The following is a 15,661-nucleotide window of genomic DNA, read 5'->3' as shown; positions in this document are numbered from 1 at the left end:
ACCCTCCTGAAAAGAGATGAATAGGCAGCACCGCGGCGGAAAACAGCTGGGAGAGCCAACACTTTTATTGATCTAAAGGGAGCTAACATACTCTGTACACCATGTGTACATCTGTCATGCGGCAGGCACTGGATTAAAGCAGGCAAGAATAACAGCGCACCTGCACAATCATCTGTTCACAGTGTTTTCCCAAATTGTAGTTACTGGAAGCAAGAGTGATAAGGAAGGCTTATGAAAGCTGCTTGATGTTATATGGCCCACGTTTCTCCCAGAGTTCTACCATTTCTTATCGATGTTGGTTGCTCCTGTTTCGTCAAGAGTGAGCCACAAATCACCATGCTACCACAATGGCTTTACACAAGAAAAAAACTTCTGCCCCGTTGAGTAAATACAGCTTTTCTTCTTAAACGTAAAAGAGAAAGTCCAGCCCAGTATCTGGGACAACAGCTAAAGAGAAACCAACATGGTGAGAGATTCCTATGAAAACAATATAGGAGACAAATTAAACTGTCAAGGGAGGAGGTTTCCAGGAGATCTTAAATATAAGGAACCACAGAAAAGTGCAGAGGAACCCAAGGAAGCTTAATCCTCATCATTATAGAGAAAATGAGAAGGAGGGACAGTCAAAATCAGTCCTGGGTTCACTGAAAGAGGCAGCTGAGGCCACAGCATTCTGGCTGAGTCACAGCTCCTTTTGTTTCTTTCTGTCTGCCAGCCATTGTTGAATCCTCTCCTTCAGTTCAGTATTTGGCTTGATCTGGTCCATGGTGAGAGGGCTGCGATTGAAAGGATCTGTCTGATCACTGCAGAAAGAAAGCAGGGAGAGGATGACAGTAAAACCAGGCTGTTAACTAGTAAACAGAAGATAATGCCACCAATTTCAGTAGACACATAAGCATCGTTACACATTTGAGAGTAGTATATATATTGAAAAAATTAAGCATTTCCCATGCAACGAGGAGAAAAAACTTGCAATCTTCTATCTAGCCAATCCTGGGGCTGCTTTTAGCCTGATCACAGAGCTCTTATCAACTGTTCTTACTGACCCAACATGCCTGTCTGACCTCTGTGTGGTTTCTGGTAGCAGTGGAAATATGCTCACTACAGCTTACACCAGTAAAATGCAAAATTACAAAAAATATAACAATAGTAAGAATGAAAAAAAAAAGAATGAAAGTACAGCAATATGAATAATAGATGGTGGGGAGGAAGCAGGATGTGTGGTGGGGGTGGTATTAGTCTAATAGCCACCTGCAGTATGGTTCTCCCATTGGGTCTCCAGGCCAATTTGCAGAGCCAGATCTTTAGGCTCTTACAGGACAGGAAGGTGGAAGCAGACCTCACCCAACCTTGGGGGGCGGGGGGGCAGCAGGATGTTCTGAAGGGCTGGCACTACTACAGAAAAGGCCCTTCTGCCGCCGCCTCCCCCTGCCCCCCCAGTTACAGTTCCTTGACTGACAGGATCAGTGGCAGGCCTCTGCCACACGAGTGGGGTGGGCCTGTCCTAGCAGGATAAGAGAGTTTATCAAGTAAGCTGGGTCTATCCCAGGAAGGACTTTAAAGGTCATCACCAATACCTTGAATTAGGATTTGAGTGATTGAGTGCAAGGAGTCCTTATCCAGGAAGGCCATAGCTGATGAACAAACCAAAGTTATGCAAAGCCTCTCCTAGCTGGCCAGCTGCCCTTTGAGCAGGAGTCACAAGTCCCAAAGAACTCCTGAATGGGAGAGTGCAACCCTGTGCAGAACTAAAATGTCAAAGACCCCGATCTTGAAGCTCCATGCACCCAAGCTATTCTGTTTTGCCAGGGTTCAGTCGTAGCCTGTTGTCCCCAACCCAGGTCCCTACAGTCTTTTGGCACTGTGAGGGTAGCGACAGAATCACCAGGTATACAAATGTCAAGTTGAGTATCATCAGCATACCTTAACCCATGGTGATGATCTCACTCAGCAGCTTCATGCAGATGTTAAGCAGTAGTTGAGAGGGTACCAAGCCCTGTGGCATGCCACAAGAGAACAGTTGAGGTTGGATCCTTCACTCCCTATCAATACCAATTGGGACCAGCCTTGGAGAAAGGAGTCAAGCCAATGCAGAACTGAACTGTAAGACCCAAACCTCATGGCTGGCCCAAAAGGATATCATGGTTGATATACTATCCATTAAACCCAATCAGTAGGGGGATGAAAGAATGGAAGTGACCAGTGGATGCAGTGACAAATCTGGGAGTCAACACCACTAGCATCCTACAAGGAAATGAGTGACAATGTCTAAATCTAAAACAAGTTCACTCTTCCCTAGAAGGAAATTGGACATAATTCCATTTTCTTCTGCCTTCTAAATACCTCAAGAGGTGCCTAGCGATTGTTGCCCTGTCCACTGTGACCCGAGAGGAAGGCAGCACCACCGGGTCTGTCATTAAGGTGCTCATGATGGGGTCCAGAAATTCATCACAGGCATCAGCATATGTCTCTTCTTCCTGCTGCTGGCGATCTGCTAGAGACTGAAGAAACAAACCCAGGAATCAGCAGAGGGGCCCCTGTTTGGCTACCCTGCAGAGTTAAATTTCTATTGACAAACTCAAGACAAGCCCCAGAATCTATAGGAGCTAGTTCAGCCCTTGATTGGCTCTTTGCTTCCATAATACAGAGTTGTTTTCTTGTGTCTTGGTGAATCTTGGAAATTTGACTCACACCACATTGCAATAAATTCAGTTCTCAGCTACAGAGAAGAATGTAAGTCCCAATCAACTCTATTTTTCACCTGTCTCTTTAGACTTTTAAACATCCTGCAGCTATTATAAGATCACTGAAATTCAAAGTTCCGCTCCCAGGAGATTAAAGCCAAATGTTGCTCAGTACAAACACAGGATGCACTGAAGGTTTTCAATTGGTGCAGAATGCGGCCACGTGGGGGATAGAGGGAGCATCGCGCAGCTCCCATGTAACACCTCTCCTGCGCTGGCTGCATTGGTTACCGGTGGTCTTCCGGGTGCGATTCAAGGTTTTGGTCATCACCTTTAAAGCGCTTCATGGCATGGGACCAGGATACTTACGGGACCGCCTGCTGCCGCCAATAGCCTCCCATCGTCCGGTGCGCTCTCACAGGGAGGGCCTCCTTAGGGTGCCGTCAGCCAAACAATGTCAGCTGGCGGCCCCCAGGGGAAGAGCGTTCTCTGTGGGGGCTCCGGCCCTGTGGAATGAACTACCTGTGGGACTACGTCTTCTCCCTGATCTTCAGACCTTTAAGCATGAGCTCAAAACTTTCTTTTTTCATCAAGCAGGTCTGGCCTAATGATTTTATTGAGGGTTTTTAGTGGGGTTTTTAGAATTTTTAGAATTTTACATATTTATTTTAATTACTTAGCGTATTGAATCAGATTTTTAACTAATATTGTATTTTAAGTTTCCTGGTATTTATGTTTTATTTGTGCTGTACACCGCCCTGAGTCTTCGGAGAAGGGCGGTATAAAAATTCGAAAAATAAATAAAATAAAATAAAATAAATAAATAAACATATAATAGAGACAGATTGATTTTTGGGAAGGGGAGATTGACAGCTTTCCCATCTCACCTTAATTTGCTCTGCCAGGTTGCTAAATGCTACAATCATGTTGCCAGGCTTATTAATTTTCTTCAAAACTCGGACCGTCTGAGCAAAAAGAGTTGGGGAATATGATCGCCCATCCTTAGGCACTGTGGCACAAAAGTTCGCTTCATCACTGAAACAGAGAAGAGGGCTAAAAGTGGACGCTGAGGCCCCATGCAAACAAGCCTCTTTGCCATTTGGCACTCCCGGTCATTTCGGCTTTCCTATCCTGGTTCCTTTCTTGCACTTCCACAGCCTTTTATTAGGCGAGATCAAAAGCCTTGTTCAGATTTGTCCCATTTGCAATATATTGCAATACATATTGGCAAGTGGAGCATGATGAGAAATAGCTCCAACCTATTTGCACTATAATTTCTCCTGTTCAAAAGGAACTCTTTTTTGTAAGATCTCTTGGTGGTGAGCTCTAGATCACTAGCCTTGTGGTGCGACCGGAACAATCTGGAACTGAACACACTCAAAACTGTAGAAGTGGTGGTAGACTTTAGGAGAAACCCTTCCATACTTCCACCTCTCACAATACTTGACAACACAGTATCAACAGTAGAAACCTTCAAATTTCTAGGTTCTACCATATTGCAAGATCTAAAATGGGCAGCTAACATCAAAAACGTCATCAAAAAAGCACAACAAAGAATGTTATTTCTGCGCCAACTCAGTAAGCTCAAACTGCCCAAGGAGCTGCTGATTCAGTTCTACAGAGGAATTATTGAGTCTGTCATTTGCACCTCTATAACTGTCTGGTTCGGTTCTGCAACCCAACAAGACAGACACAGACTTCAGAGGATAATTAGAACTGCAGAAAAAACAATGGCTACCAACCTGCCTTCCATTGAGGACCTGTATACTGCACAAGTCAAAAAGAGGGCTAGGAAAGTATTTACAGATCCCTCACATCCTGGACATATACTGTTTCAACTCCTACCCTCAAAACGACCCTATACAGCACTGTACACCAGAACAACTAGACACAAGAACAGTTTTTCCCCGAAAGCCATCACTCTGCTAAACAAATAATTCCCTCAACACTTTCAAACTATTTACTAAATCTGCACTACTATTAATCTTCTCATCATTCCCATTACCCATCTCCTTCCACTTATGACTGTAACTTTGTTGCTTGTATCCTTATAATTTATATTGATATTGTTTCCTGATTGCTTAATTGTAGCCTATGACTATCATTAAGTGTTGTAAGTGTTGTATCTTGATGAAGGTATCTTTTATGTACACTGAAAGCATACGCACCAAGATAAATTCCTTGTGTATCCAATCACATTTGGCCAATAAAAACTTCTATTCCTATTCCATTCTACTCTATTCTTTCCCTGAGGTACAATGTAACCAATTGTAAATCTTTTTATGGGGGACCTCACCCAAATTTGATCTGCCTGAACAGACTCCACAGCTATTTCCTTCAAGGTTTACCTTCTTATCTTTCACCAGCACTTGGACCCAAGAAATTTGACAGCTCTCCCCTTAGCACATAGAATATCTGAGTCTACATGACACCTTTGTCTAGGTTAGTTTAAACTGACTCAGCTGAGCCCAGCCATTGTATTGGCAGGTTGTGTATATCAGTCATCAGGTTAAATTATAAATAAGATGATTTGCTTGGGCATATCAAGTTCCGTGAACACAGCTTTTGTGTTTTGTTAATCTGGTTTATGCATGAGCCAGTAAGAATGACATTCATAGGAGAGAGACCAGCCTAGCCAAAGTTCCATAGTTTCCTGGGAAGGGTGTACAAGCACAAAACCTGGTCCACTGTGCAAATTCTTGACACAGGATAGGAAGCCCACTCCTCCATCCTGTGGATGGCAGCCAAGATTCAGAGCCTTGCCTTGGACTGATACACACAAGATCAAGGACACTTTCCACAGTACAGCTCTATTTCTCTTGCATTTGCAGTTAGATCCAGCGAAGATGATTACCACATGGAAAAGTAATGAAAGTTCACAACGTACCCCACCTAGCCATTTTGCCCTTATTTTCAAAGAATCCTTTCTGCGCAATGTACTACCTTCACATTTATGGGACTCGAGAGTCCCAAGCCTCCTCCCATGCACGTCACATTCCAGAGAGCATGACATGAAGGGTGTGTCTCCTGTTCTTCCTCACTGGCAGAATTTGGGGGACTGGAATGGGCTACTGGTATTCATAAACAATGAGATGTTCTCCAATGGGTGTCCACTGGCTTTGAGGAATTCAATCCTTAGTCTGATCAGGTCATCTGAGGAGGACCTCTGGTGGGTTTCTGACTGCTCTTCCCGAAAAAAGATTTCAACATCCACTAAAACTCTGGATGCCTAAGGCAAAGCCCTCTAATCCTCTTCCCAAGAAGCACTCCAACTGATGTTTCCTTTCCAGCATGCAACTTACCCCAGGTTTAGATATATCGTACAAATGTCAGAGACCAGTTGTTGGGGCTTGAAGTCAAATTCACTGAAGTCCTTGACCTTCAAGGCTCCCATTTTGGGGCCTACCAGGTGCTGGAGGAAGTAGTTGAGCATGGAGATAATGCGTTCCGCCAGGAAAGGGTGGACAAAGAGAGATGTGATCTCTGCAATGAAAATGAGGCTCGGTCAGCAGTCCTGCTCCCTTCAGCATTCCATGTCAGGAAGAACACAGGGCCTTTACCTGAGGTCAGGAAGGCCAAGGTCCCGATGGTCTCATTGGACATGATGTTGTGGAAGCGAGCCAACTGCCCGAACATTTGCAGGCTGGCTTCCTTCTCACGCCGCACTTCTGCAGACAGGCTGTCCCACTCGCCCCGGTCCTTCTCTATTTGCTGGATCTTGATCTTGCTCAGGTACTGCAGGGAAATTTGAAATGGGCATCAGGAAAGAAAAAGGATTTTGAATGCCAAAATCACACTCTTGCTCATGCAGCCGTTTTCAGAAGTTCCTTTCGCCTTGGAGATTTACAGGTTTATTCAGGAGCAAAGGGTTTTGTATACAAGACATTCTGATTTTGCCCAGACAGCAACCCTACGAGAAAGGTTGGACTGAGATAGAGTGACTATCTCCACTCTAACTCACCCAGTGAATTTCTGGAACTGAGGCAGATTACAACATCTTAACCACTACTTTAAAACATTCCATAAAACACACAGAAATGGGGGAACGGGAACTGGATCAATCAGATCTTGTTTCTGAAATGAAGTGCGGTGCAGAAAGTTCAGATGGTGAGAAATGGAGGTGTCATGGCAACCCCTTCCTGTAGACTTGGAGCAAAGAGAATGAACCTTACACAAAGATGGAGAACTGGAGGTCCAGAAGCCAAGTGCAAAGACTCCAGACCTAAACCTCTCAGGAAAACACTCTGGGTAGTAGCAGCTCTGCAAATGAAGCCTTCCTTTCATCTCCTCAGCTGGTGAAGGATGAGCAATTTCCCAAGGCAGAAAATGCCTCTTGAAATTGTCACACAGTTTCTCCCCTTCTCACCTGGCTCTGTGCTACACTGAAGGCACCAAAACTGGCAACCCTTTAACGAATCATTCTTACAAAAAAAAAGAACAGTCTTATAGAGTTTGGCAGTCACCGTATTTACCCGCTTTCTACCTCCACCCCTCAAATGTTTTACCTGTATTGCTTCATCCAACAAGAAAACTGCATCATTCATAAGCAGGTTCAGAAAGCGCAAGAAGAGTGGGGGGGCCATGGCTTCAAGGTTCTCGGAGGCATAATCAGCCAGTGCCTGCACAGTGCAAAGAGATGGAGAGCAGGGAGGATGTTAAACACTCTTCTTCTCCTAGCCCTTATAATTTGCAAACCTCAGGTCCTTACCTTTATGCTTGCCCGGTACGAATCAGCGCCCCACATATACCGGAGGATAGGGTACATGGGTCTACGATAATTAAACTTCTGCTCAAATTGATGGGGATCCCCTGCACAGGAGAAGGACCGTAATGATTCCAGGATCTGGAGATACTGGAGGACTGATCAATATCTTATTCTCTGAGACTCCTTCTTGTATGTATAAACTGCATGTCCCAAAAGCACACAAAATGGAGAGTGGAGGATCAGCCCTTCCCTCCTTCCACCCCCAAAAGACAGTAGGGGAAGAGGTGGCTTGGAATGCAAATCTCAAGACTTGGAAGAAAATGCAAGGCCTTTTCATCTCATTCTGCCAGCAGCAGGACCATTCCCAAATTAGCAAATGCAGCAAAGTGGATTCACCAAGATTCATAGCACTCCATTCAAGGGACTGCACTATGCGGCAGGAACTGAGGGAATGAGACACATACACCCAGTTCCCCCCCCCCTTACCTGTAAATTCAATGTCCACAAAAACCTTAATTAATGCCTCAGCAAGGTAGGCAGCATGCTGGTAGGAGCAGAAGACTCTCTTGCGATGAAAGACACTTGAAACAAGAGGCGTCTGGCCTTGATCCAGGTGGGGCATCACAGCCTCCAGTACTTCAGCCAGTTTGGCTCTCAAATGTGGGTTCTTCATTCTGCCAGGAGGAGTGATTGGAAACTTCCAAATATATACTTTTCCCAAAATTCTATCAAACTTCTGCCCCACTCCTCAAATTCTCCTGCTGACAATTTGGCAGCAGCAAGGGACTCATGTATCCTCCCAACAGACAAGTGTTAGGTTGCTCACAATGGGTTGTCATCACAGGGTAACAACTACTTCCCACTTGACCTCAATGCTTGTATGATTCCTGTTATACTGTTCCACTCTCACATCCGTGGGCAGAGGTGTTCAAGGAACTGAGCAGTCAAAACCAAGCCAACCAAATTTATTTGCTTGAAGACTCAAGAAAAACTTGAATCTGCACTCAATCTAAAGTTTATTGAGTTTATCGGAGTCACATTTTTCCTTCCTAAGGCTAGGCTGCTGTTCATTGGCAAGCAGGCTGCTTGACAACAGAGGGGGCCTGATTCACATCTCTCCAGCCTTCAGAAGAAGCTTTTACCTGTCCACATCCCCCGTGAAGACGGTCACAAAATGAAGTACGTGCTCCAGAGAGTCAGCTGAAGGTTCCAGGAGATCATCAGCAAAGCGGCGCAGGAAAATGAAGAAATCACCTAAGTTGTCAGCAAAGAATTCTGCAAATGCAAAGACCAAAGTGAACTCTTGCTAAGAATGTACAGTTATCAGCCCCGTGCTTGCTCCTTCCCTGTGAATGCAGGGACTGGAGGGCAGGGAGGCAGTGGCTTCCCGGGGTCACCAAGATGGCATTACAGGCATTACAAATCTCCTTGGAAGCAGGAGAGGGTTTATGATATTAAGATCTAAGAGGAAACCAAGCCAAACATAATTGTAAAGTACCCAGAGTCACTCTCTTGAGTTAGGCAGCTATTGAAATGAAATTTAAACAAACAAACAAGCAAACATTTCAAGACAAATGCTACTAGCTGAAATTTCCAAAAGGAAAAATATTTTTAACAACATGTACTTGTGCAAGCGTGCACATTTAGCAAGGGAAGGGCTACTTGTGGATGTACCCTTTTACAATTCTACTTCAACACAAGGATGGTGTTACAAATCAGCCAGGCAGGAGCCAATACCAAAAGACTATAGGGTCCTGCCAAATGCCTTGGGCATTGCAAAGTATCAGACTCCATCGTGGCACTGCTCAAACCCACTTCTAAAGGATAAATATCTTGCCAGTCACCTGGGACATAGGCCAGCGCACTCTTCTTCACTTCTGGCAGAGGAAAGGTCAAGTCCATCAGCTCAGTCCCTTGGTTTCCGATGGCCAGTTGGACCAGGAGAACAGCCATGGACACCTGCAGATTGAGGCAGTTCTTCAACATCTGAGGCTCTGTCATGGCTGCTTTAATGGAGAGATAGATGGTCATGAGGCGCTCAAACTGCTCCCGGAGATTGTCAGCTGAGGGGCTGGAGTTCTGCTGAGCTTCCCGCCATGCCACCTGTAGTCGATGTAGGCTTTGGTTAAGTTTGATCATCTGGTCATGCAACCTGTACAAGAAACAGAGGAAGATACTAAAAATTAGAAGTGGCAGTACCATCAGAAAAAAAACAGACAGTGGCCATTACAAATTGGGAGGCTATAATGGAAAAGGGGAAACCAGAGAGGCCAGCAATGAGTGTTAAGGTCGGCTGGGGCGAGAGCTGGCATACAAGGATTTTTGGCATTATATTCTCTGGAGAGCTGTTTTCATTGAAGGACCCATAACAAAAAAAGTTTGAAGAAATCATAATTCACTTTAATTTCCATCCATTCATATCCTCTAGTAGACCAAGAAAACATTCTTCCCCACATGCAAATGTCAACTGCTTATAAAGTGGCCTATATTTAGTCCTTGCTTAATGACCAATTCCTGAACAACTAGTAAAAATCACCACAGACACAAACTTACTTAGGAATAGGGATAAAAATATTCTTTATTAGCCAAGTGTGACTGGACACATAAGGAATTTGTCTCTGGTGCATAAGCTGTCAGTGTACATACAAACAACAAAGTGATAAGTCATAGATCATAAAATATACAATCAACAATGCCTTACAACCAAAACTTCGGGCCCAAGTGCGGTTGTCAAGCAAGGACTATACCTACATTTGGGTGCTATTATGTTAGCAGGAGCCCCAGTGTCCTCCTAAAAGGCCACTTTTAAATTTATTCAGATTTTGAGCCACATTCTGCCAAAGCCTGAACGTTATCAGCGGTCATGGAAAAGTCTTCCCAAGACTTTCAATGTTCCCACCACGGCACCTCCTGTGTACCTGTGAAATCCTAAGTGGAGGGTGTACTGCGTCAATACCAAGTTTTCCGTCACCAGGTTATAGCTGTCAGCAAATTTGGGCTCCTGCTCATTTACAGCTGGGATCAAGCAAGTTTCTCTTTCCAAACCTTAAAGGAAATGAAGAGCACTATCAATATTGATCAGAGAAAGCTCTAGCAAAAGGAAGCCATTTCTCATGGCATCTTTTCTGCCCTTGTCAGCAACGCCTGTCTCTCCTGCTACTGGGAGCGGAGGGGGAGGGGAGGGGGAGGGGAGGATGGCTCACCTTTCATGTGCACATTCTTTACCCTCTGCTCTTCCTCATTCAGTTCCTTCACAGCACAATAAGTTGGGTCAAATGTCAGAAGCCTGTGAGATCGGGGCTTACAGAAGGGCTGACAGAGCCTGAGGAGAGCAGCTCCCAAGTTCAGGAAGAAGGCATCTGAGGCATACATCTGGAAGAAGATCTCGGGCATCTGGTTGGCCCAGATTTTGGTGCGCCCAGCATTGGCATGAAGACAGTTTCCAAGCCAGGCCAGGATCTTATGTTTCGTTTGTGGGGAGAGCTGTAGCAGATTCTTCAGCATTTGATGAATCTTCTCATGGAATTCAGCCATGAACTGTTGTTATGAGAGCAGAGGTCTTAACATCAAGGTAGTGCACAGGCTCACTGAGCCTGGAATCATCTAAGACGCAGGCAGGTAGTCGTCAACTTACAACAGTTCATTTAGTGACCATGGTATTGAAAAAAGTGGCTTATGGCCATTTTTCACCCTTAAGATCATGGCAGCTTCCCCCCAGTCACAAAGTTCAGACACCTGGCGACTGGCTTGCATTTATGACAGTCGTGGTGTCCCAGGGTCATGCGACTCCCTTTTGTGACCTTCTGACAAGGAAAGTCAATGGGGAAACCAGATTTACTTAACAACCAGATTACTAAATTAACAACTGAGTGATTCACTTAACAGCTGTGGCATGAAAGGTTGTAAAGTGATGCAAAAGTCACTTAACAACTGACTAGATTAGCAACAGAAATGTTGGGCTCAATTGTGACCATCAGTCAAGGACAACCTGTTCTCTTCCACCAAGTCGTTCCTCAGCTCCCTCCCCAAGTTCTGGCATTTTCACATTTTACGGCACTTTCCGGATTTTAATGATCTCCCCAGCCCCAGCAGGCCTAGATGATCTCCATAGAAGGCAGCGTCATATTCAAAGGCATCGATAGCCACAGATCTGCCTGATCATAGCAATAATACTTATATACTCCTTGCTTTCCAGCCCTCTCTGAATGGTTTACAGAGTCAGCATTCTGCCCCACAGCAATCTGGGGCCCTTGTTTTACCCACGTCAGAAGGATGGAAGGCTGAGTCAACTCTGAGCCGGTGAGACTCAAACTGCCGCCAATCCACAGTCAGCAGAATTAGCCTGCAATACTTCATTCTAACCACACAACTCTGATCATACTTGGATAGTATTCATAAAACAACACAGTACACAAAAGAGTGCTTGTCATCCGTGGCCATTTTGCTGCCTCTCAACACATAATCTTGATACACAAGCAAAGCAGGAATGGAACAGAAATATACACCTGGTGGATGTTGGATTCTTGCACCTTGATCTCTTGAGGACTGGATCGAGAGGGGTTCAGAAAGTAGCCATGGCTTTCTACCACACCAGGTGTCTTCAGAAGACATGAGATGTTCAAGATGGTTCCCAGCAGTGTCTTCTGGTAGAGCTGTCCATTGGCTGGATCTTTTGGCTGAATGTACTCAACAAAAACCTGAACAAACGGAAATAGACCCAAAGATGCTTTTTTTTCTCAAAAGGCAACTGGACTTTCTTAGTTTGTCCTTTGAAAACATTTCAAAACTTCACCACACGCACACACACACACATCTACAAAGTGAGGTAGAGAAAAGTGGCCTTTCTCCCAGGTAAAAGAGTAAAGGCAGCAAGGGATTTTGGCCATCTGGGGTGAATGAGACAACCAAGGACTCACTTTGGCAATATCCTTTTGCTTTGTGAAATACAGGAGTATATCCAGATAAGAGTACAACAGGATCTGGCAAAGGTGTAGCTCCCGAATTCGTCCTGAGAGGATGTCAAAGACAGGGACCATAACCTCCTCAAAAGTCCTCACTTCCTCATCCATCGTGAGGCTCTTGATGACCTCCTCCAGAAACTCTGTTACATCTTCAAAGTCTATGGGGGAGAAAAAGGATGAGTATTTTAAAAAGGATATATTTGGAGAGCTGCCATGAGCTGGATCCCATTAGCTTATCCTGGGGTATCAGCCTTTGCCAACTCACGAGCTCCTCTTAATGATTCCAGCATCAAGTCCACTAACTGCTCATAGACATTCTGGTTGACATAGATCTCTGGTGTTAGGAAGAGTGTGTGGGTATTGGATACAGTCAGATTCCTGCAACGCACTGCAAAAGGCAACAAGTTCTCGGGCACCTTGGTGATCTAGAAGAACAGAGAGAACAGCTGATCTCCAGCCCCTTCTGTCCAGGCCAGCAAGCAGCTTGGGTGTGATATGGGTGCTTGACCCACCTCCTCCTTTGCCCTCTGGAAACAGGCAAAGAGGTATCGCAGGATGTGCTTCTCTCCTGCATCTCTCTCTGCTGAGAGATTCTGTATGCCAGTTGAAGTCATGTGGATCAAGTGATTGCCAGGCTCCGGGAGCAGTAATCGGGTAAAAAGGGCCTGGGGAAACATATCAATCCAGAATATAATTGGTCCCTCCCAACATCTGGAGAAAGAGCCTAGATCTCATTCACATCCAATTTTTTATAGAGTGACAATGTGCATAAACAGCCAGGTCTTTCACATGCTTCTTCAAATCTAGCTGATTATCACAGATAAGAAGCAGACAGTCCGTAGAACTCAACTGTTTCATATAAGGTGAAATTGACTTGTTCAAGGAAAAGTACTATAAAGCAAATGTCATAACAAATAGGCAATCAAAGGCCTCTAGGCACATGGCATCCTGGCTTGGGGAAGCATCTTTTCCTGGCCATAGGCACAGGGAACAGTTTGCCTGATGACCAAGACTAGCCTTCTCCAGCAAACCTCCAATTTGGTGAAGACCCCATCAGATGCTTGCATGCAGAGACCTGTTCCACATTTTCCATGTCCAGCCAGTCCTGATCCTCAAGGTCTGCAGCCATTTCCTCCAGGTAGACACACCGTGCAGGAATGCCATTTCCACTCTTCAGATTGGGGTCACCTACAAGGGGGGAGGGGGAATCAGCAAAGTAGCAATAGGGAAATCCCCAAAACATTCCATGTTCAGAATCATTTCTCTCTCCCTATTAACAACTTATTGCCATATTTTGGCTTCTTGATTTGGCAGATATTAAAACAAGGCTTTCCTCAAGATATTGCTCTCACATGTCTTGAACTACAACTCCCAGACTTCCCAGCACATACCAGGGGGCACCCAAATTGAGGCTGGCATGGTTTGTGGCCTAAAGGAAAGCAATCTCTAGGACCAATGAAATGGCACAGCAAACAGCACAAATCTAAAAAACACAATAAAGAAACCCTTCCAAGCCATACCCTACAGTATAAAAGTCAATTGGAGCAGGAGAATGAAGCAGCGTGGTTGCAAGAAATATCACCAGGTCAGTGTTTGAAATTTTCAGGTTGGGTAAAGTTTGTCACGCCTGCAATATGCTGACCAGCCCATAAAGATACAGAAATCCACATCAGTAAATTTAGCCTTGCATCCAATGGAAGGTCCCCTTAACTGCTTGCACAATGGAGAATAAGATTTCCATTCTATATGCATGTTTCTTTTGGCCAGGAGAATATTTACACAGTTTTTTTGGCAAACAGATTTTGTTGCCTTTGGGGCGTCTTAAGTCAGCAGATGTTAACACTAAGATATCAACAATTGTTCTGCAGGAGAGGGGCCTGAATTTGCATTCATGGATCAAAAACTGCCATCTGGAAGCTCTCCTCCACCTTAATACAATCCAGCCAAGATTCTGGCCATTTATGCCTCCAAACTCACTGTTATCCAATGTGATCAGGAAGATTCTCTGGATCATGTGGTTGATGTTGAGCTGTTCGCAGAGCTCCTGCTGGGAGCGAAAGGAGCGACTGATCTCAGCCACAGAGTAGTCGCAATCATCCAGACTCTCAGACACACTGTTGTCAGAATCATCTTGGCTGGCAGAGGTTTCCTCTACTAGAGAAGCAGAGCTAGTCAATAAGCAGCATACCTGCCCCCGCCCACACCATCTCAGCAGTCTCTCTAAGGCCTGGGCCTCTCTCCTCTGGGCTGTCACAGCACCAGAAGCCTGGGGCTAAGGGCACAAGTAAACAAAGTATAGATCATAAAAACATAGTTGCTTTCCATGAAAAAAATGCAGCCTGTACACAAGACTTTCGTCTCCTGAGAATCCCAGAAGAATCTCAGGACTTCTGAAAAGCAAAGAGTCAAGAGGCCACCTCTTTTATTGATCTGCCATCTAAGAATCTGGAATTATAAACTATTAAAAAGTTAGCTCTAAGGATATTAATACTTGCCAGGTAATGCTAGCCTAATTCACGTCTTTCATATCAATCCAATGACAGTCAGCTAAGTGCTTGCATTTTTTTTTCCCAATCCTATTGCTAACTGTCCTATAATTGGGCTAACATTTCAACTAAATTGTCTTAACTTTGCAGGGAGATGGACTGAGGCTGAGCTATCAGGGACTGAATTGGAAAGGGATTTTGGATGAGCAACAAATAAACAAATGATTTCGTGGTAACCCCGTTATATAAACATCGAACGCAACTATATTTACAGGCGCAGAAAATAAAGCAAAGGAAAGGGTGAAGCAAAAGAGGACGTGCAATGATTTCTTTGAGCGTCTGGAGCCCGCAGGCGCAGGGTTCGAGAGAGGCGGTCAGGGCGGCCGATCCGGACTCGACGTTCGTCCCTCTCCAGCCCGCTCCCCTTCCAGCCGCCCGGCCTCCTCGCTCACCCGCGGGCTGCGTCGGCGTCGGCGGCTGCTTCTGGATCTCGGCGAAGTGCCGGGCGTCGGCGACCGAGCTGAAGAGGGCGGCGAAGGGGTTCCGGGAGATACTGTTATTGTTCTCGTGGTCGGTCATTTCCCCGCCGGCCGAGCTCCATGGAGAGCCGCGACCCAGACGACGAGCGAGGGCCCGAAGCTCCGGGCGCCCGGGAGCAGAACGGGGCGACGAGCAGCAGGAGGAAGGCGAGGCCGAGACTCCGAGGCGCTCCAGCTGAGCGGCCGCGCCACCTTTCAGCTATGAGCTTGGCAACGCGCGACGCCCGCAGGCCGCATTCGGCGTCATCAGAAAGCGCCGGAAGCGCGCCGTAGCCAGCCAGCCAGC

At 45.6% G+C, this 15,661-nt stretch overlaps 1 protein-coding gene across 2 annotated transcripts; it reads right to left on the bottom strand.

Annotated features, from left to right (window-relative positions):
• Nucleotides 1-49: 49 nt before the first annotated feature.
• UBE4A (ubiquitination factor E4A) lies at nucleotides 50-15,588 on the bottom strand. Of its 2 annotated transcripts, none has more exons than XM_058194501.1 (19): nucleotides 15,289-15,588; nucleotides 14,328-14,504; nucleotides 13,426-13,538; nucleotides 12,863-13,015; nucleotides 12,616-12,775; nucleotides 12,306-12,508; nucleotides 11,895-12,086; nucleotides 10,593-10,926; nucleotides 10,308-10,434; nucleotides 9,234-9,541; nucleotides 8,532-8,664; nucleotides 7,876-8,063; nucleotides 7,393-7,493; nucleotides 7,190-7,303; nucleotides 6,245-6,419; nucleotides 5,987-6,167; nucleotides 3,572-3,719; nucleotides 2,344-2,501; nucleotides 50-803 (listed from the first exon to the last, which is right to left on the bottom strand). In XM_058194501.1, the coding sequence occupies exons 1-19, from the start codon at nucleotides 15,413-15,415 to the stop codon at nucleotides 683-685; spliced, it is 3,213 nt and encodes a 1,070-aa protein (XP_058050484.1). In that variant the 5' UTR covers nucleotides 15,416-15,588; the 3' UTR covers nucleotides 50-682. The 2 variants fall into 2 exon arrangements, with proteins under 2 accessions (XP_058050484.1, XP_058050485.1); XM_058194502.1 differs by having other exon boundaries at nucleotides 14,328-14,501.
• Between the last annotated feature and the right edge of the window lie 73 nt (nucleotides 15,589-15,661).

This window comes from Ahaetulla prasina, chromosome 9 (genome assembly GCF_028640845.1).
Source record: "Ahaetulla prasina isolate Xishuangbanna chromosome 9, ASM2864084v1, whole genome shotgun sequence".
NCBI classification, from domain to species: domain Eukaryota; kingdom Metazoa; phylum Chordata; class Lepidosauria; order Squamata; family Colubridae; genus Ahaetulla; species Ahaetulla prasina.
The sequence above is the reverse complement of the archived record's forward strand: the minus strand, read 5'-3'. Positions and strand labels throughout refer to the sequence as shown.